Here is a 23,364-nt window from a genome sequence, read left to right on the forward strand (position 1 = left end):
AATACCTGTCGTGTCATATGTTACACATGGCTTTGGAAGTAAGAAGAAACGACACGGTTTTTATTTCCATGTACTCGATATGAGTGGAGTACGTAATGGAATGTTGAAATTTTGTCTCGTTAGTATTCTCGTCTGGTATGGTACAGTTAGTTGTGACTTGTAACTTCTATATCACCTAGTATAACAAAAAGGATACCAAATGCATCCTTCCGCGATTTTCGAAGTCCACAAGTATCAACTTGACAGAGAAAAATATAAACATATTCTTTTATTTTCCAATATATTTATGAATTCATGCTTTAATATACAGAAGAAACTGGATTATCCGTAAGCGGATTATTAACAAACACGAGTTCATTTTAAATTATCAGTGATTAGTTAGCTCTTTTGTTTTGGTTATGGCTTCAACATTATCTGAACACTGGTGTACACAACCTCAATACAATTTGTGTATTGATATTACATAGTTTTTATGATATATTTTTTTCTTATTTGAGTCTTATTTTTAGTCCCTTATTGGATTATCCACCGTGACATTGTCGTGAAATTCCGCGGGTAATCGGGGTCATACTATTGGATCGCCCGAAAAGTAATTGCCAATTTTTTTTTCTTCATAAAACGATGTAGCATTGGATGGAGTATTTTACTAACAAACTCTCATCTTGGTGTGTAAAAATATAATGGACAAAATATCAGGAAGAAATAAAAAATCGATTTCTTTCTGTTTTTCAAATATTTTGTGGACTAACACAATTTTTTGACAGCTAATCCAATAGCCTTATCTACCTTATTACCAGCTTTCATTTGATTCCTTTAACGTTCCTGTAGGACCTTCCAATACAGAGATATTGTTGTTAGAATGGAAAATTTACCCCTCCGTTTTTGATGATTAATTGTTCAATAAATAATAATCGCATCGAAATGCAGTTTCGAAAACTTCAATAAATTCTGTACAATAATAACATAATTTTGATTAATTTGTTAATTTGTATAATTTGTAATAATTTGTTACATTGACGAAAAAAATGTATTGTAATAATGTAAATTTTTAGCATCGATTTCAAAAAAAGGCCAAAATCGATGTTCGCGATCTTCTCACGACCCCAATTATCACAATCAATTATTAACACGCAGAAAGTTTTGCAAGTTCTGGCGAGTCACTATAGTACAGACATGTGTGGCCTTGCGTTATGCTGATGGAACACACACGCATATGATCTAATCTCAACAATGACCGTGTTATTGAACTTTTCTTGTTATGGGCTCTGTTTGCCTCAAACTGGCCATACAAATGAAACACAAATTTCTGCGTTACACGAGAATGAATCAAGCAAATGAAATCATATTGGGCTTATTGAGGATTTAGGGTGCAATAAATATTTCTATGATGGTTAGACCCTCCACCCCCTCTCTAAAGGTGGGCTGCCAAACAAATGAAACACAAATTTCTGCATTACTCGAGAAATAATCAAGCAAAAGAAACCTAATTAGGCATGTGAAGGTTTTGGGGTGTAATAAATGTTTCTATGGTGGTTAGACTCTCCACCCCCTCTCTAAGGGGGGTGCCATAAAAATGGAAAACAAATTTCTGCATTACTCGAGAATTAATCAAGCAAATGAAACCAAATTTGGCATGTGAAGGTTTTAGGATGCAATAAATGTTTTTATTATGGTAGTTAGATACTCCTCCTCCCTCTCTTAGGGGGGGCTGGCATATAAATGAAACACAAATTTCTGCATTACTCGAGAATTACTCAAGCAAATGAAACTAAATTAGGCATATTGAGGTTGTAGGGTGCAATGAATGTTTCTATGGTGGTAAGACTCTCCACCCCCCCTCTCTAAGGGGGGCCAGCAATACAAATGAAACACAAACTTCTGCATTACTCGAGAATAAATCAAGCAAATGATAGCAAATTTGGCATGTGAAGGTTTTAGGATGCAATGAATGTTTTTACTTCTCCCCCATCTTTTAGGGGGGGGGCTGCCATACAAATGAAACATAAATTTCTGCATTACACGAGAATTAATCAAGCAAATGAAACCATATTAGGCATATTGAGGTTTTAGGATGCAATAAACGTAGTTAGATACTCCTCCCCCATCTCTTAGAGGGGGCTGCCATACAAATGAAACACAAATTTCTGCATTACTCGAGAATTAATCAAGCAAAAGAATCCAAATTAGGCAGGTGAAGGTTTTGGGGTGCAATAAATGTTTCTATGGTGGTTAAACTCTGCTGCCCTACAAATCACACAAAAATTTCTGCACTACTCGAGAATTAATCAGGCAAATGAAACCAAATTAGGCATATTGAGATTTTAGGGTGCAATAAATGTTTCTATGACGGTTAGACTCTCCATTGACTCTCCATAGTCTCCGGTTAGACTCTCGTGATAGTTTGAGACCCCTCCTCCCTCTCTAATGGGGGGCTGCCATACGAATGAATCACAAATTTCTGAATTACTCGAGAATTAATCGAGCAAATGGAGCCAAATTTGGTATGTGAAGGTTTAACGGGGCACAGGTACCGGGTAACGGAGAAACATGTTATTTGCAAGTGGTTGAAAAATCTAGAACGAGAATTGTGTGTAAAAGGTAAATTCAACGGGGTCGATTAGAAGATCAATCAATGAACAGTTCTGCGATTGGACCCATGAACTTGCTAATAATAAGAAAACGTGAATGTTTGAAGGTATTTGTATTTGTATTTGTATTTATTTCTCAATTCAACTGACAATTGTTGTCTCAATGAATAAAAAACTTATGCTAATCTTAGTTGGCCAGCAGTACGAAATAGGTCGAGAAGCCGTTGTCGGAAATTGTTGGCAGAAATATTAAAACCGAAGAGATTGAAATTGTCGTTGAAATGCTGACAGATCGAACGGATGGGCTCATGCAACCCATAATTTCTGCTTCGTGGATCCAACAGCAGAAAATCACGTTGGCGTAATGGTCTTTCAGGCACGTACATGTTCAGTTGAGCCAGCAGTGGTGGGCAGTCAATGTCTCCTGAGAATATTTTCCCAGCAAATGTAGCTTGAGCGACTGTGCGTCTAACTTCAAGTGGTTGAATATTCAACAGACGACAACGATCCTCGTAGGGTGGCAGGTTCCGAGGATCGCGCCAACGAAGAAATCGGAGGGCGTATCTGACGAACTTCTTTTGAATAGCTTCAATACGGGCGATCCATCTGGTGTGATAGGGGCACCATACTACTGAGTTTGATTCCAATATTGATCGGACAAGTGAACAGTACAGGGATCGGAGACACAGTGGGTCGCGAAATTCGTCGGCAATTTTGAATATAAAGCCCAATTGGCGATTGGCTCTGGCAACAATATCGTGATAGTGATTCCGAAAAGAAAGTCCGCTATCCAGGATAACTCCGAGATCCTTGAGGTGTTGTACTCGGTTGTAGATGTTGTAGATGACAACCAAACAGGATGTAGTCATGGATGATCGGTTGATTTTTGCGGTGATAGGAGATCACATTACATTTTTTGACACTGACACTCAGCATGTTTCTGGAACACCAATCTGCAAAGGTACATACCAAAGTTTGCTGGCAGTCCGAATGGCATTTGACTAATTTGAATATTTTTGCATCGTCAGCAAAAAAGAAACGGCATTCCGGAGGTATCAGCAACGAAACATCATTCAAAAATAATGAAAATAATAGCGGCCCGAGGTTACTGCCTTGCGGGACTCCAGAATTGTTGGAAAACGTCTCCGATTCTGAGAGGCCAATCTTGATCCGAACTGAGCGATCTAATAAGTAGGATCTGAACCAATTAACACTTCTTGATGAAACACCGAGTTTATCCAGTTTAGCGAGGAGAATTTCGTGGTTCACTGAATCGAAAGCAGCTTTCAAATCCATGTTACAGCATCAACTTGCCATCCCGAGTCCATACTTCGTAAACAAAACGATGTGAACTGCACCAAGTTGGTGGATACCGATCGCTTTGGGTAGAAAACGTGCTGTTGTGTGTCGATATAGTATTTGCAACAAGCAAACAAAGACCCATTTACTATTATCTCGAACAGCTTAGAACATGCGCACAAGGACGTGATACCGCGGTAATTACCAACATCGCGTTTGTCGCCTTTTTTATGCACCGGAAACATATATGAAAATTTCCAACGGGTTGGAAATTCGCTTTGCTGAACCGACAGATTGAATATCGTTGTTAACGGAGAGCAAAGAACATCTGCACAAAGCTTCAAGACTGCTGAGGGTATTCCGTCGGGCCCAGCGGCATACGAGAGCGTTAATTTACGCATTGCGGTTTTCATCATCTCTTCTGTAAAGTGAGGAATGTCGAAGTTGAATTCATCACAAGGCAGTCCGCTGGTAGCTTCTGCAACTTGCATAGCAGAGGTTGAGGAATTGTTGAACACTCGTTTGAAATGATCACCTTCTTCTTCCTTCTTTTGTTACAAAGTGAGAAAATAAGAAATATATTTCGTATGTGTTACTAAATGTGACTACTTTCTAGTTGAATTTCTTATCATTTTCTTTTTTTACAATAAATACCTTTGAAAGCTGGGACTGACACTGATATTGTGCAATAGCTCTTGAACCAGGACTGAGTGAAAAGCACAGGTTGAACAGTTAGGGGCTCATCGTGTTAACCCTTTCGCTACGAGCGACGTCTATAGGCGGCATCCGCGCGACAACTTTTTTGTACGAGTATTGCTTATAGCGTCGCGTCGTCTATCAGTATCACCCTGATGTCGTGGTGATACTGCACATTAGAGTGCCAATGGATGTATGGGAAAAAAGTGACCCTGGAATTTTCAAAGCGAACTTGATTAAAAATGTTGATTCCCAAGAAAAACTACCCTATGCAAAATATCAGCTCAATCGGACTTCATTTACTAGTGTCGCACAGCGGTCAAAGTTTGAGTTTTTTGAAAACCGAAATTCACCCAAGAGGAAGTCGGGATTTAAGAAAAAAAAATTGATGCCAAACGTCTTCAAATTGCATGAAACATCTACTGTCATCTCGATTTTTTTTTGGTCAAAAATTGACGCTCTGGGACTGACAATATAAGATAATATAATAATATGAGACAAAACGTATGGTTTAGGGTGCTAATGAAAATCGTCATATCGATTTTTCATACGGGACTCCCTGCGGAATGTTGATTTGCACGATACTCTATGCAAAATATTTGCTCATTCGGACGTCATTCTTCTTCTTCTTTGTTTTTAAGAGGCTTTAAACTTTGCAGTTCATTCGCCTCTATTCGGACGTCATTTACTATTGTCGCAGATGTCAGAATTTAAGTTTTCTGAAAATCGAAAAATCACCCAAGGAGGGAGTAAAGGAAATCGGGGTTTAAAAAAAATTTATGCCAAATGTCTTAGAATTGCAAAATGAATTTTATTAAAGATTATTAAGTTTACATAGCAATGAAATGAAAATATCAAGCTTATTGTTGATTTCTAACAACTGATCGAACCTTAGACTTAACTCCACTCATCAAATTCTGCACAGTAGTCTTTGTGCGCTTTCTGGCCGCTGAAGACCAATTCTTCTTGAACTCTGACATATATTTAGACACTGTACATTCTTTCTTGAACTTGGCCTTGACAATTGCCCAGTAACGTTCAATTGGCCACAAATGGGGACAGTTAGGTGGGTTGAGGTCTTTTTCGACGACTGTTGTTTTTCGAAAACCATTGTAGAGTGGATTTGGAATAATGTGCCGATGCCAAATCCGGCCAGAATAGAGAGGAACGTCGTGCTTTCTATAAAGTGGAAGCAATCTCTTCTTGAAGCATTCTTCCACATAAATTTGAACATTTATAGTCCCTTTTGTGAACAAAGTTGACGATCGCATGCCAAACGAGCACTTTTTGGCCGAATTTTCCTATCGCAACAGTCGTATCTGCAAATGGTACAGTCTCTCCAATCAATTTGATATAACATTGAGGTCCCGGTAGCGTTCTGCAATCTTCTTTGACGTATGTTTCGTCATCCATAAGAATGCACTGGTTGAGATTGTTCAAAATACTCTCATATAGCTTTCGAGCTCGCATTTCAGCGCGATCTTGATGCTCCGCTGTTTGTTTGGCCACTTTTTGCTTTTATAGGTCGCAGAATCATCCCAACACTGGTTTTGAACTTCTTGGCCAAATCACGAATAGATGCAGACCTGTTTTACTGAATATAATTTACAACTTTTCGGTCAAATTCGAGATTACTTGGTCCGGGTTTTCGTCCACTTCTGCTGAGATCCTCGAAAGAACACTCATTACCGAACTTTGTGTTTTACACTTTCTGGACAAACTTTGATTTTTTTTGCTATTTTGTGGTATGTGACACTCTTTTCGGTGCACCAATTATGCAGAATTTTCTTTTTAGTTTCCAAATCAATCCGCGACATTTCGAAAAAAACTTCGTGATCGCGACTAAATGACTTGTATTCCGATTTTTGACATGTAAACAAAGCTCTGATTACACGACCAAAAAAAGTTCACCCGTTCGTGTGTAATAACGTGTTAAATGTTTCAGATTACTCATGGAGTCCCAGATCACCTACGCTCCGATTCTATTCCGCCGATATTTTCGGTAGAATATGGAAAAGTTAGATCTGATAAAATGTTCTTTACTGACGGTTCATTCATAAACGGGTCCACTGGCTTCGGCATCTTCAATGAAAATTCCAGTGCCTCTTTCAAACTCAAAGATCTTTCTTCTGTGTATGTCGCTGAACTGGGTGCGATATATTACGCATTAGGGATCATTGAAACATTGCCCATCGACCACTATTTTATTTTTCAGTGGGCGCTTTAGAAGGCACACTTTTTGAAAGGCAAATTGCCTATAATGAATTTTTCCACATTCCTCGTCAGTACACGCTCGTAAGTTGGCAGCGCATGTGGAGTGGTGATGAGTTCGGTCGTTGGTTACACACGATTATCCCTAAGGTCTCGACGAGTGCATGGTTCACGGGATTGAATGTAGGTCGTGATTTCATTCGCGTGATATCTCGGCTTATGTCCAATCACTACAACCTAAACGCGCATCTCTATCGCATTTGGCTCGCAGCAAACAATCTTTGTGATTGTGGCGATGGCTACCACGACATCGAGCATGTTGTCTGGTCGTGTATCCGGTTCCATGCTGCTCGCTCTCAGCTCTCTAGAGCACTGAGAGCACAAGGCAGACAATCGGATATCCCCGTCCGGGATATCTTAGGTAGCCGTGATCCTGATCTTCTGCTTCATCTATACCTGTTTCTCAGAAACGCCGATGTCAACGTTTAATGATGTTTCCTTCGTTGTGTCCACGTTTCATATCCCTCCTATCCAAACGATAAACTTTTACTTAGTCGCGGCAATACATACACACACTCTTTACAGATACACGGGCCAAAGGTTATGCAGTCCACTGATCATTCAACAAGAACCAAAGGTTGTACCGCTCATGACAACTCTACACGAGCTGATGATTGCGCCGGCTAGTGACCATTCTATCCTGGATTCCTCGAGTCGAGAAAGACGCACCACGCTAGATATGGGGTACAGACTAGGGGGGCGTTGCTGATTAATGGTCAGCTGCATCCCTATAGGTAGTATCCCGTGTCGGGCACACGTACAGAGCATCGAAGACTGCAACATACCAATTATGAGAACACTTGTAATACTAACCTCGAGCCAACCGCGAGTAATCGGTTACATATTACTAACATAGTTGTTAGCAAACATTGTCGAAATATTGAACTCCCGGCCCCGTTAGGCTGACGCCATATGAGCCTTAATAAAAATATATATTTTGGATAAAAAAAAAAAAGATTACCTTTCGATACACTCCTCACAATGGACGTTTTATATTCGCTTCACATAAGTGTTGATTGAAATTAGCAAAATTAGTTTAAAATTAGCAATTCGATTAATGGATGATTCGTAGGCATAAGTATTTTGTACGCTACGAACTCAAATGAAGAAAAAATATATTATGGTTTAATGAACACATCTCCAATTTTTAGGTGTTATTTCGTGTACATATTTATTTACTGATTATATATGATGTAACCAAATATTCTGACACACCCTTTTTATATCAATGCAATGCCTGACGAAATTTTTGTACAATTACAGGGATACGATGCCTATATATATTTTAGCATGGCTGGCCACATTCTGCATAGCAGTATTAGCAGAGGTAAGTGTTTTCTAATATATTGTATGTACACTAAATATGGATAAAATATATAGCCACTTCCAGACTTTTACAAGTCCATCACGACTTCGTTGTCTCATATGATGTATCAATTTTTTTCGGCGCGAGTTGTTACTTTATGCTTTTTCCTTTATATGTGCATCATAACTCTGAAACACTTTATTACTTTATTTCATTGAGTAACTTGAGGCTTTTCTCTCTTTTATCGATATTTTGATTTTCGAAATAGGGTTGTATGTGTGTTTAACTTCTTTGTTAATTGAATAAATGTAGATTTATAAATGACTGCGATCGAGTGGATGACTCAAATTGTTCCTGTTTGTAATATTCTCTTTTTGAAAATAATATTTGGTATGATATTTTGGTTATTCATACTTTTTTTTTTTTGTTTTCAAATGATAGATTGAATAAATTTGTAGACTTTGTACATTTAATAATAGTTTAACGCTGAATACTCCATTGTGGGAAACTAATTTGTATGGCGATGAAAAAATAATCAAAAAAATAATTCAATGGAACAACGGCTAAAAATAAAAAAAATAAAAAATAATCTGTGATGCCCAGCGGCCTTACGGCACCTGGTCGGAACATTAGTCATGGCCGATGAAAAGATAGATGTCGAAATATTCTCTTCGGTCTTTCCCTGGCCTTTGCCATCAGCTGCTTCTCCGTCTTGGCCATGAAATTATTGAAGTAGACGATGGATTTTTACCATATCAACCAAAATAAATACGTCGTCCGATTAATAACTATTTTTGTAGAGACGGTTTTATTATTGGTATGTTCCATATACATTTGTAACATCGATATAAGAAACCCAAAGCATGTTGAAATATTCGTGCTTATGTTTATCTGATTTTATTCAACGCTGTCACCATAAATGGTAGTGAATAGGCAGGATTAATAATCAGTCTCAATGGAAGCACTAATATAGTGGATATAGTGGACATAGTTATTATTCTTATTATTATTTATTATTTATTTTATTTTATCCATCTGACATCCAATTGTCTTAATGGACCTACTCAAGTCAGTATCAAATACACGCATTGCGAATGTCAACTTATTCTAAAATAATCATTAAATCTATTCCGAAGCACACTGCTAGCGAGATAAAAGTCAAATGAGTAAAAATCCTGTTGAATGTAGCAGACATAAATTGCAACAGATCATGTTGGCCATACAAACTATTCCGGCAATCGAGCCTAAGGAAATCACGATGACGTAGGGTGCGTTCTGGAGCATAAATGTTGATTAGCTAGCAAAAAAAGGGAGTCGATCTCGTTCCTCAGCAGCTTCGCAACAAACATGGCTTGTGCTGCTTGTGCCTGTTCTCCAGAGTATCAATTCGCAGCAGGTTACAGCGTTCATCGTAAGGAGGCATTTCCCTTGTGTTCCGCCATGGAGATTCCTCAAAGCACGACGTACGAATTTTCTTTGTACAGATTCAATGCGCGCTTTCCTATCGCTGGGGAAAGGGCACCATACGACAGAAAAAAATTCCAGGATGGAACGAACCAGCGCACAGTATAGACATTTCAAGCTGAGCGGGTCCTTAAATCCATTGGTGACCTTCAAAACAAAATCGAGCTGCTTGTTTGCCCTGGAGATGATGTCGTTGTAGTGGTAGATGAATGTGAACTCCTCGAACCCAAGTCGCGAGCTCGTTGAACCCGCTCGATGGCTTTGCAGGATAACATGTAGAAGAAATTGATGGGATTCCGCTTTTTGGTGAACGATATAACATGGCATTTCTCGACGCTCAGCGTCATACAATTTCTTGTACACCTCGTCTCAAAAATGTTCAGCAAGCTTTGAAGATGATGACAATCATCTATGTCTTCGACAATAACGTAGACGTCAGCATAGAAGAGTCTCGTTCCACGTGGCAGGATGAAGGACACGTCGTTTATGAACAATGCGAAAAGTAAGGATTATAAATGGCGGGTTACACGGAGGAGACTTCAAAGGAACGTGTGCTGTAATCGCCTGAAGTACAGCGTTGGAGAAGAATCCAACGGCTCTATCGGTATCTTGAATCGTGTCCAGAGTATTCCAGTCGACCACGAGTAGTGCTGCACACAAATGCTCAAAGTTGGCCCGTTTGAAATCGAAACCAGGATCGTTACGATCTGTTTCGTGTGTTACAACCGTTGTATATGCAACAATTAGCTCAAATGGAGGGTGACGAGGATCAATCCTAGAGAGCGCGTCAATGGATTTGTTAATCTGGTAACCAGGTAGCACGATGTCGTTTACGAGGACAAGATCAAGAGTCCGGTTCTCTGCATTCTCCAAGCTGTTAATTTGGGACAAACTGTGGAAGCAGAAGCCATCCAGAAATGAGCAGCTGGCAGCACTCGGTCGAGAGCGATCCAGATCAATTTGACGCGTAGCCATTCTCGTTAACAGCCCAGTGTACATCACAGAGACTGTAGTTTAATGTCGTTAGGAGAGAGATTCGAATGAATTGCGCCAATTGAATCGATGAGTTTACGAACAGCCAAGTTTCATTCTTTCTACTTGGTGAAGAGTAGAGAACTCCATTTCTAACGGTTCTATCCATGGATTCAATCCTGATCCAGAGCTGTTCAAGCGTATCGTCGACCGGTGTTGGATCTATACAGGAGCTGTATCGAGACGAAACAACAATCAATACTCCACCACCCCCGTTGATTTGCGGCTGTTTTGAGCTTTTCGATCCGTTCTGTAAACAGAGTAGCCGTTTCCGAAAAGTTGCGACAAATAGATGCTACTGAAGGGTACAGAAGCATCAGAGGAGTAACCGTTGATTTGTGTGTCATACTTGCTGAATGAAGCAAGCTGGAAGATCCCTTCGCCAGACCCTCTGGAAGGACCGGGACAATTGGTGAGCGCAGCCTGGATGGTCACGTCTGCAGGGGGTGATTCGAGGATTTCCGAAATGCTCGATGACGTGCGTCCCGGTTGAGAAGCCATGTCCAAAAGGCGAGAGGTGGATTTACTTGAGCCCGATGTGCAGAACTGGATGACCATTTTCAGACGACTCAAAGGCAGAAGTGACTGGCAGGAAGAGGGAGTATAAGATCGATGATAAACGTTGGTTCGCTCGACTGAGTCTGAGCGTTCTGGGTTGGGTTCTCTTGGTACTTTGCAGTGTGCATCCCGGTTGAATGCTATCCAAATTTTTTTTTTGTTAGACTGACCTTTTTCCATTTTCGTTTTCGTAATTATTGATTGTAGTTGTTTTTTTGTTGTTTTCAGGGCTCTGGAGGGCACATGGAGGGCACTATATTTTTTTTATATTTTTCCTTGAAAGCTCATTGGCTTCAATTTGAATGTCGATCATCAAAAACGGTTCAGTGGTTCAAAAGTTATGAATTTATAAAAAAAACGTTTTGGGAAAAAGTGGAAATAATTGATTTTCTGAACCACCCTAAAATGGAAATTGTCACCCTAACGAGAAATTGAAAAAAATACGGGTCTAATTTTTGTGATAAAGAACAAAATTACGACTTTTCATGAAAATCTGAGAACCAATATATCGGTTTGGCATGGAATGGCTGTCTATATATTGGGTTGGGGAAAAAGAAATGTCGTATTTCTGATCGAAATTTGACGCTTTATTTAACATACTTAAAATTATCCAATTTAAGTCAAATATGCGCCGTTTTGTTCGCAAACTTGTTGCCATTTAGGAGGCAACTTCATTATCCTCCCCAGGTCCGGACTATACGGTGGGTGCAATAGGACATCCCATCCGAACTCCCGTAGCTTCTGACGGGTCATCAAAGATTTGTGAGGCCGAGCGTTGTCCTGGTGGAAAACAACACCATTCCTATTAATCATTTCTGACCGCTTCTGGTCGCCTGCTTCAAACGGTCAAGCTGCTCATAGTAGAGAACCGAGTTGAACCGAGTTGAGGGTCTGGCCATAGTTGAGCAGCTCATAGTGGATGATTCCCTTCCAATCCCACCAAACACACAGCAAAACCTTTCTGGCCGTCAATCCAGGCTGGGCGATGGTTTGGGCCGGCTCACCGCGCTTCGACCACGACTTCTTTCGCTTTAGGTTGTCGTACGGTATCCACTTTTCATCACCAGTCACCATCTTCTTCAAAAATGGGCCGAGTTCGTTCCGTTTCAGCAATGCATCGCAGGCGTTGATTCGGTCTTAAAGATTTTTTTGCGTCAACTCGTGTGGCACCCATACATCCAGCTTTTTTTGGAATCCAATCTTCTAAAAATGGTTCCAAACGGTTTCATGGTCTATACCCTGTTCCTGGCCAATCGAGTGAGTGCTCACATGCCGGTCTACTTGGATGATTTCAACGATTTTATCAGTTTCCACGACAATTGGCCTACCAGTACGGGGTGTATCTTCGACAGCCACTACACCAGAACGAAATCGATCAAAACAACTCTGTGCTGTGCGAATCGTTACAGTATCGGGTCCATAAACTACACGAAATTCTTCGGCCGCCTTCGTTGCAGTTTTACCTATATGTGGCGAATTTCTTGCTTGATGGACTCCATCTTCGACGCGCTTTAACTTGAGACTGAAAAGGACAATCACACCACTGTCAAAACGACACTTGTAGCACAGATTGTCGTCTTTAAATAGCCGTATAGTATGACCCGATGCGATAAGTACAACATAAGATATGTTTAAGTGTTGCCATATATTGACAATATACGACATTTCTTTTTCCCCAAACCAATATATAAAAATCTTCTGTTGGTTTGTGTACGCGTCAAAAACCTCGAAAAATACGGAAACGATTGAGCTCAAAGCTGGACACAATCTACTATTCACTTCAAGAAGTGTTGTTACGGCATAAAAAATTGAAAAATTTGGAGAAAAATGATTTTTATGTGGCCATAGAGCGTTTTTGAAATCAAGTTTCTAATGAAAATCGACCATTCCGTATTAAATACGTGTTCTATGTGATGGAAACATCTTTTTCCCAAGTGTTTGACCAAATAGCGATCTGAAATTGTGTTTCGAGAAAAAAATTGGTAAACGCTGACATTTCGTGATAAGCCGCAAATTCGCCTTAACATTGCAATCCCTTCGATGAAACACTATATTGAAATCTCTAAAATGCTGTTGATGATTATTGAGCATGCTCATGGTTTCAACAAAAAAAATCTACAAAGCTACACATATTTTATTTTGTAAAACATAACATTGCCCAACAATAAATTAATAGTTTCATTCCTTTTTTCAGGATCCACTTTCTTGTTCTACCGGCTGGGAACTACGAGGGTTGAGTTGTTACAAATACTTCAGTGTCAAGCACTCCTGGGAGAAATCTGCCGAATTATGTAAAAGGTGAAATATTATTATATTTGGAAGCATTTGAATCATATAGGTTTAAAATGTTTGAAAAAAAAACAATTTTGGCAAAACATTGTCAATGCAGGAATGATTTCGAAAATTCATCATTCATCATATATCAGTGTTGAAATTTAGAAAAAAAAAATACAATCTCAATAACGAAAAGATGTACGTTCCTCAAACTTTGATATGTCGCGTAAACAAGCTTCTCGAAAATCATATAAAAAGCTATGAAAACCTTTCATTTGCTGTAAAAGAATCGAAAAATCAGTCAAGTGGGTCAAACGTAACAAAATGGCATAATCGGCAAAAAAGCAGGTGGTGCTAGCCCGGCTTCAATGCTCTTTTCGATTGTGAAGAATTTCAAAACTGAACGATTATGATTTCTTATGGCCTGCTCATCAAACGAATCTATATCATTTGAATCTGTTCCCGTTAAAGAAAGCCAGACGCGATGATCTATTGTGGCCCCAGAATTTTAAACTTAGTACCGTTCGATTAGTAAGCGGACGCGTAATCAAGCTTTTAATATTTTGAAGCTTGAAGCATTTGGTATCTCGACGCAAAAAAGCGGATCTATCTCGGAACCATTGTTATGAAATAGAGATGTTGAGTACTCCAAAATGAAGGACAGTCATCGCACTTTAAAGCAGTTTTCTAGTCTAGAAATTTGAAAAAAATAAAAAAAAAATCCTTCATATTTCTATGGATTTGGCATTCAAGAATATACTCTTGAAAGGACTTATTGAAAATCCCTTTCTTCATTGCGTTAGAGCCATTTTAGTGATGCGGTATCTACCCAGGTACGGCCATAACAATGAACCTCAAACGCGTTTTTCTCGAAAGTAGTTTTTTCAAACTGGCGTACATGATATATCAAGTTCTACTGGATACAATCTGCAGGCATCTCTCTATCGTATGAATCTCTGAAAAATGACGCTTTTTAAATTTTAGTATTTTAAAAAAATCGGAAAACGTAAGAAAAAACGTTTTAAACCGCATTTTGTTTTTCAAACGGCCGTTATTTTGTTAAAAAAGATGTTTTTGACTTGTCCGAGGTTCATGCGATAGCGACATCTTTACTGATTCAGAATCTGTTCGTTTTTTTTTTGTTTAAGATAACTAGAAGGGCTGGAATCGTGTTCGCCATGGTACAACTTTTTTTTGAACCCCCTCACTTCATCAGCTTGCAACTATTCTAGTTATGAATTTTTTTTTCTCCGTTCAATTTTTGTTTTATTGTTAAAAGATATACATATAATCATATACTGGTTACTAAAAATACTCTTTGTTTTATTTTTAAGAAGCTCGGAAAAACGTCCGACATTCGTGTCTCTACACTAGAATACCCCCTTGAAGGGAAAATAGGGAAAAAAATAATTCCGATTTGGTTTTGATGAAATCTCGAACTTTTCTAGGAATACCACTCATGTTTGGGATACTCTGTTGCCGAGCGACCGAGCGACCATTTTTTTGCACCATCTCTTCATCTCTGTGGCATCCCGAGTTACCTTTCCACTCTTCTTCAACTTCTGTTTATTAACAATTGCCCAATATTTCTCATTTCTTGAGGAATTGAGGGCAGTTCCGTGAATTGATGTCCCTTTCTTTTTTTCCCCCTTTGATACCACTGTAGTACTTTTCCGCTATAGTGGGCCAAAATTGGGCCAACACTTTACAGACCCACTATGAGTTAGAAATACGTTTTTTCGGGCACACCTGCTTGTACATTTTGGAATCCAAATGTTTGCGCGCCGCTGCAAATACCTTGGCAGATCATAAGCTTTATTGCGAATTTATCGGCAAAAACGAATTTGATGCATCGGATGCATCCTTCGTACTTCGTAAGAATCTCATCTCACTTCCGGACACGTGATTTGGCCACTAGATTCTGCTTTCGTGTCCTGTTTCTTTTTTGTTTTTAAATTTTCTTTTCTGTGTTCTTATATTGTAAATTAGTTCAAAACAGCCTCAAAGCCATAAATGTTATCACTGTTTTTGTTTTTACTTTTTTTCGTCTCCTATCTTAAGTGAATCCCTTCAAAGAAACTAAGTTTCACTGGGATTTCACTCCGTATAGTTTATTAGTTAGTATTTTACTCTCCGCGTTGTCCTCAATTATTTATTTATTTTTAACTATTAGTAAGTGTCCACTACTAGTGGGCTCCCTATGAGCCTATTGGTGTGGGGGTGAGTGGAGGGTGATAAAAAAATAAAATAAAAGATACTCTTAACATATGTTCTTGCAGTTAAACTTGATCTGTATTATTTCTTTCTAAGAATCGGCACTCAGTTGTGATTTATCGGTGGTTTAGATTTTGTTTACATCTGCAATCACCAGAAGGAGTAGCTTGAGGTGCTGGTAAAAAACTTCTTTCCGGCGAAAGAAATGAAAAATCCTACAATTTTCTTCATATTACTGAATGGAATGCTCGAAAATTCCAATCCATTTTTCATCGATTTTAGTGTTAACGTATGCATACAAAAAATGGACTAATTTCGGATGGCGATGAAAGATAATTTAATGGAACAAATTTTCCTCAAATCTTACGTTTATGAGGCCTACAACAAAAATGATTCAAGGCTGTTGATTCGCAGCATTGTCTAGCAACTTCACGATTTTTTCATACTGCAAGCTCTACCCCACAGCGAAGGAGTTGGACATCCTGAGGCACTTTTGGCCGCCAGATATAGCCTATCTGGTATTTACAACATCCTCTCCCTGCCGCTCCTGCCGTCAGACGAGACCGGCCGAATCTGAGCAGCAGGCAATCACCAGAAGGAGTAGCTTGAGGTGTTGGTAAAAAACTTCTTCCCGGCGAAAGGAATGAAAAACTTCTTTTTCGTTGTTGAAAAAACTTCTTTTCGTGCTCATAATGAAAGACGAGGCGTACTTGATGCTAGAATTCAACGAATGGCAGGGAACCGGGTACTTCACGTTCCCCAGGTAAACGATGACGTCGAATATATCATCCGCAACATGTTCTCGAAGAAGGTCCTTCTCTAACAGAAGGGAAAGGAATGTCCATGTCTTTCGAGTCATATGGTGAACGGGGAGATATATAGTACGAAGTGCCTGCCGGTAGTTGCGAAGGTGATGTGGTCTTCATGCCGAACCTTGGATCAGCCCATTATGCCGAAAGATCACTGGAGGATGGATTGGCTGGAGATAAACATTGTCGTGAAGACCGCAAACCTTCCAAACATCCTCCAGCTGCAACTGATAGAAAACTTTTGGGCGAATGGCCGAAATGGAGAGACAGCCGTCCATTAGAGCCACGAAAAGGTAAACATCTTTTCATCGGCCTTGGTTGAGGATCCGGCCAACTTCCGTAAGACCACCCAGTGCTTCATTTACGATACTTCATCAAACAACCGTGCCTCTTCCTGTCGAGTATACGCTAGTTCTTCCGGCTTATTTAACACGTTAAGCCCTGACCGAGCTAGAAGATGAGAATTTCGTCTGACTCACGTTGGTCCCTGCGGATCAATAGAGGACTTTTATAAAAATCATTTTCCAATTTTATTGCTGTCGCTTCCAGTTGAAACTCTCTAAACAAAAAGCCCACTGTCGGTACGATGAAACCAGCTCAACGTATTAATATCTGGATACATTGGAAGCGCTCTTGAACAGTCTGCCAAATAAAAGCTTTTTTTTGAGGTTCATCCATTTAAGAAAATCAACATGATCAAATTTTAATATTGAAATATATTGACATCAAGGGACATTTTCGTTTCTTTTGCTAAATGCGGGACGCAATCTTACGCGAGACATTTTGTTGAAAGGCGGGACGTCTAGTCCGTTTACTCTATTCGTTCTCAACACCTTTAGATGCAGTATTCGATTTTTAACTCCCCTACGACGCTTGCAATGATCCTGCCGATCGATAGTATGCCGCTCACGGAAATGTTCGAGAAAGCTACATACGGTTGATTTAGCCAATTTCAATGGCTTCTCGATTTTTGAACCTGACCACGTCGAACTTTCGAAGTGGGTGTCCAAAATTGATTTTCGGTTTGCGATTTCCATCAAGTATAACTTTTTTGGAACAAAATGAATCGGGGAACTGTGAGGGCACTAAGTCTTATCGAAAAAAAAGTCGTATTTCCCCGGCACTACGCTTGGACGATATTCGCCGTGTAGCTCGGTGCGCCCTAAAGACGTAATGATCCTTTCTGTTGAGATCCCGAAGTGCCGGTACTTAATCTTCTCCAGAACCTTCTGTCTTATAGTACGTGGCGTTGATTTTCACGTTTTTTGCGATAAACACCAGTTGGAGCTCTCTATGTATGGATACGGTCCCCCAAACCATCACCAACGCGGCGCTGTTCATATCGAATTTTGGACATTGGGCGGCTGTTGCAAGACAAGAGTTTCTCATCAGAAAACACGAACTCCTGACCTGCGTGCCGCGAAAGTATCAGTTAGGCTCTGTCCAGCCTTTTCTTTGTTATAACTTTAGTTATCCCGTGAAACCTTGCGTTTCTTGTACGGCTTGTATACCGATCGGCACATCCAGGTCAGCTGCAGTCTTCCGGATCAAGCGGTTCATTTTTCGACAAACCCGCTTCCTCACCTCATTGCTCGCGTCCTCGCCTAACGCGGTCGGGCTGATCTTGCACGACCGTTGGCCGAGCCCGTCTCCCAGTACCGATGTACGGTAGTACAGGAAGACGGGCTCGCTCACCTTTCGCAAATAACTTTACTATGACGTCGCGGTTCTCCTTCATCTTGCGCGGTAAACAAACAACATGTGACAGCAAATCGACACCGTGCGCGTCAGTTAGCCTATAGGGGTAGTGGGGGCAAATTTGTCATGGGGGCAAAGTGTTTGAAGAATTTAATGACTTTTGAGTCACCCTGTGCTTCAGTAGAGCTGTCGCATGTCAAAATACAAATAAAAACAGAAATTACTCTCTCGATAGCCTCTCGATAGTATCGAAATTACTCTCTCGATAGTATCTAAGGAATTTCTCGTGAAATTTAGTTTATTCAATCTGATACGTTGGACAAATCATCAGTTCGGACGACTGTTTATATATTCTAGGAGAGGTGAACAGATATTTCGTTTAATCTCAGCGATTAATTAGCATAGAAGTTATTTTCATGTTTGGGGGCAAAGGTGAGGGTTATGGGTGAATAACAACTTACAATGTTCTGTTTACTAAAGCTGATATACCTCATCACATTCTGCTCTTGAAGAAGATCCTTTTGGAGCTTTGACCCTGGATGAATATGCCTCTCCAACTAAATCAAGCCTCATTATGCGGAACGTTATATGTTACTTACTACGCTTTTGTATGCAAGAGAAAATTTAAATTGAGACTCTAGGTGAATAGGCGAAGATTATTTCATGCATGTACCTACTATAACAAATATGATTTGAACAAATTTTGATGAAAAAATTCATAAATCTATCACATTTAGCTTAATATGGGCGGGTGACCACTTTGCCCCTACTAGGTGACCACTTTACCTCCAAGCAAAAAAAAACTTTTTTTTTCACTTTTTTTTCCAATGATGTAATGTGTACTATTTTAAATTTTTATAGTAAAAGCCGTTTGTTATCTTTAAGAACAATGAGTTGAACTATAATACTCTTCGAGAAACGAGAATTATATCAGAATGTGGGCGTTGGAAATGGGCATATTCCTTAGGGTGACCACTATGCCCCCACTTCCCCTATATGAGGCTAAAGCTGACACCAAAACCAATACACCTAATGCACATGGTGTGCACCTACACAATGGTAAAAAGGTATATTCGAACTTATTGAACACCCTGTAATTCGTCATCGCGGATTAGCATGTCTCGTCTAATGGCGGATTTACATTAGGGAGATCTATAGCTATAGATGGATTTATTCACGTGAAAATAGGTGTAAACGGGTGAGAATAAATATGATACACTTATTCGAGGTATATATAACTTGAATAAATTCAACATATGTAAACGCTTGTGAATTTCCCATTGGTGAGAAATCACTAAAGTTGGATGCAGTTCTACTTCAGGTGAATAAATTCACCGAAGATATGAATATATTCATTATAGAAGTTCACGCTAGTGTAAACGGTTGATGCGATTTCTATAAATCTCATCATATTTCTTCAAATGAATATATCCCTAGTCTAAACCCACCCTAAGGATTATACGATCAGGCCATGTAATTTTAATCTAACTTCAACTAAAAAATTACTGTTAATTTTCTCTACACTGAACCGCTACAAATCTGTTTGCACACATATTTATTGTATCACACCTTTTACAGATATGGCGCTGAACTTACTACTATCGAATCGTTTGAAGAAAACAAAGCGACTCGAGAGATCGCTCTTTTTGGTGAGTCCAGAGGTCGAACCGCTAACATGTATTGGTTAGGATTAGCGTCTTTGGACGATCTCAGGACGAATACACTGGAATCTACATCAGGAGGACTGGTTTCACAGTATTCAGGTTTTTGGGCTTTGAAACAGCCTAATCCACTAAATGGTGAATGCGTAGCAGCCTCTAACATGAACAACACACAAACCTGGGTATTAGAGACATGTGAAAATCTCCTGCCGTTCATGTGCAAAAGATCCGCATGTCTACAAAATTCAGTCCGTTGTTCGAACGGCGCTTGTGTGAACCAAGCATTCAAGTGCGACGGAAATGATGATTGTGGAGATGGTAGCGACGAGCTGGATTGTCCCAGTTCTTGTCATTTCCACATGCAATCTGGTGGAGATGTTATAGAATCTCCGAACTTTCCTCAAAAATATTCCGCTCTAAGTAGCTGCAAATGGACCCTCGAAGGACCTCAAGGAACTAATATTATTCTACAATTTCAAGAGTTCGACACAGAAAAGCATTTTGATACCGTACAAATATTGGTAGGTGGTCGAACTGAAAATAAAGCTGTTTCACTAGCTACATTATCCGGTAAAAACGATTTGACCAGCAAACCATTTATCACGGCATCAAATTTCATGATAATTAAATTTGCATCTGATGGTAGCGTTGAGCGCAAAGGGTTCCGAGCAACCTGGAAAACAGAACCTCAAACATGCGGTGGAACGCTACAAGCCACCACTCAAAGTCAAACATTCAGCAGTCCGGGCTATCCCAAAAGTTATCCTGGAGGACTCGAATGCTTGTATATTATAAAAACACAGAACGGACGCATAATTTCGTTGGAAATTAATGATTTGGATCTTAACACAGGAAGAGATTTCATCTTAATTCGCAACGGAGACAATGCGCGTGCCAAACCAGTGGCTCGGTTAACTGGCACGTCGGTTGATGACCGGAATAACATAATTATATCTACTGGTAACAAGTTATATGTGTATTTCAAAACGTCGCTCGGAGGATACAAAAAAGGATTTAGTATTAAATATACTCAAGGTTGCACTGCCACTGTACGTGCCGCGAACGGAACTGTCAGTTCGCCAGCCTATGGCTTGGCGAAATATCCTAACAATCAAGAATGCTTCATTAAGATAAAAAATTCAGGGAGTGGCCCAGTTTCATTTAAATTCAAGCATTTCAACATACACAAAAGCGATAATATTCAAGTATTTGATGGATCATCGACATCTGGATTACGCCTGCACCCGGGAGATGGGTTTACAGGCAACATTGTGCCCAAAATCACACTCACTGCGTCATCAGGCAACATTCTGATTAAATTTACCACCGATGCTTTGCACAACGAAAAGGGGTATACTAACCAATTATAACTTATTTTATCTGATTTTTAACGAGATTATTTTCTAGATGGTTGGCTGAATTTTCCGCGGATTGTCCTGAATTGAAGCCTGGATTTGGAGCTTTGGCATCAAGTCGCGATACGGCTTTCGGTACAATAATTACATTTACCTGTCCGACTGGTCAAGAATTTGCTACAGGAAAATCTAAAATAGTAACAACATGTCAAAACGGTGGAGTATGGAGCATTGATTACATTCCGAAATGTCAAGGTAAATTTAGCAGCCGCACTACGCCTTCAAATTATTTTATTCGTTTCTTATTCTCACTTCAGAGGTGTATTGCGGACCTGTTCCTCAGATAGATAACGGGTTTTCAATTGGATCTACAAATGTAACCTATCGAGGTGTTGCAATGTACCAATGCTATGCTGGCTTTGCTTTCGCATCGGGGATCCGGATCGAAAAAATCTCCTGTTTAGCCGATGGCAATTGGGAGAGAAAACCATCTTGCCTCGCTTCACAGTGTCCTTCATTACCAGAAGTTTCTCATGCCAATGTCACTATCCTAAATGGAGGTGGTCGAAGCTACGGTACAATCGTATCTTACGAGTGTGATCCAGGATATCAACGAAGCGGTCAACCTGTATTAATATGCATGTCCAACGGTACTTGGAGCAGTAGTGTACCCGTATGCACTCGAAAACGATGTTACAAGTAACAATGGTATTAAATTTTTCACACATAGGCATTAACATATTGCGATTTGCATCACAGGTTCCCTAACATTGAAAATGGATTCTATGTGGATCGGACACGTCAATATTATTATGGAGACGAAGTGCGCATACAGTGTCACAAAGGCTACAGACAAGTTGGGCCTAATATTGTTAAGTGCAATGCAGATCAAGAATTCGATGCTATACCAACATGTGAAGGTAATTTAATCTAAAAGTGATCATAAATTCTTGCCACTGACTGCTTTTGTGTATATCAAATCAGACATAAATGAGTGCGTAACCTCGCCTTGCGATATCGCTTCTACGGAATGCATGAACACCCAGGGATCATTCCATTGTCAATGTAAGGACGGGTTTTCACCATTGACCGAATGTAGACCGGTTGGAGATTTAGGATTAGCTACTGGTGGAATCTCTGATAACAGTATACTTATATCCTCAACGGAAGATGGATACGATAAAACGGTAGATTTGTAATGTATACATTTAACACATCCAACATTATTGAGTATATATCTTCTAGCTTTTGAGACTAAATTCAGCTGGTTGGTGTGGAAATTCAATGGAACCCGGTGCTAACTGGGTGATGATCGATTTCAAAGCACCAACTATTATTAGAGGGTTTCGAACCACGTCAGTACAAAGATTTGATGGAAGTTTGGCATTTACTTCTGCAATTCGTATTCAATTTACAAATAATTTAACGGATATATTCAAAGATTACGCCAATCCAGATGGGACAGCCGTAGAATTCAGGATACTAGAACCAACATTGTCGATTCTGAATTTACCTATACCGATCGAGGCTCGTTATGTGCGATTCAGACTTCAGGACTTTGTAATTGCACCATGCTTGAAGTTAGAAGTAATGGGATGCACACGCATTGACTGCATCGATATCAATGAATGTTTAAACAACAATGGTGGATGTCATCAAAAATGTATCAATTCTCCAGGATCCTACTCCTGTGGATGTCATAATGGATATGAGCTTTTTACTGAAAATGGAACGGCTGGGTATGTTATATAAAATAACTCGATACCATATGTATTGCAATTCCTTTTGCTATTTGTATTAGATTCATTGTCGATAAGAGCGAAACTGGAGTCCGCGATGGTGATATTTATCAACGAAATAAAACATGTGTTCCTGTAACATGTCCAACATTGACTTCTCCCGAAAACGGAAAACTATTGACCAACAAGACAGAACACCATTTTGGAGACGTTGCTCATTTTCAATGCAATTTTGGTTACGTTATATCGGGGAGCACATCCTTGCTCTGCATGTCTACCGGAGAATGGAATGCAACAGCTCCCGAGTGCATTTGTAAGTTTTGTTTAATAAATTGATCGCCAACGAAATTACAAAGTTTATCATGAAATGTAAGGTTTTAATTCGCTTGTTTGACATATG

The 23,364-nt window shown here is 39.6% G+C and overlaps 1 protein-coding gene across 6 annotated transcripts in view; it reads left to right on the forward strand.

Annotated features, from left to right (window-relative positions):
- Positions 1-23,364, forward strand: part of LOC129775276 (uncharacterized) — a 51,629-nt gene that overhangs the window by 5,111 nt on the left and 23,154 nt on the right. For all 6 annotated transcript variants that reach the window (XM_055779790.1, XM_055779793.1, XM_055779794.1 and 3 more), the window contains 9 exons: positions 8,118-8,181; positions 13,409-13,512; positions 19,788-21,221; positions 21,278-21,480; positions 21,543-21,924; positions 21,985-22,145; positions 22,210-22,412; positions 22,471-22,964; positions 23,027-23,277. In XM_055779790.1, the coding sequence (XP_055635765.1) occupies positions 8,125-8,181; positions 13,409-13,512; positions 19,788-21,221; positions 21,278-21,480; positions 21,543-21,924; positions 21,985-22,145; positions 22,210-22,412; positions 22,471-22,964; positions 23,027-23,277 (3,289 nt within the window). In that variant the 5' untranslated portion in view covers positions 8,118-8,124. The remainder of the gene's footprint in view (positions 1-8,117; positions 8,182-13,408; positions 13,513-19,787; positions 21,222-21,277; positions 21,481-21,542; positions 21,925-21,984; positions 22,146-22,209; positions 22,413-22,470; positions 22,965-23,026; positions 23,278-23,364) is intronic.

The sequence above is a fragment of the Toxorhynchites rutilus genome, chromosome 3, assembly GCF_029784135.1.
Source record: "Toxorhynchites rutilus septentrionalis strain SRP chromosome 3, ASM2978413v1, whole genome shotgun sequence".
Classification (NCBI taxonomy): Eukaryota; Metazoa; Arthropoda; class Insecta; order Diptera; family Culicidae; genus Toxorhynchites; species Toxorhynchites rutilus.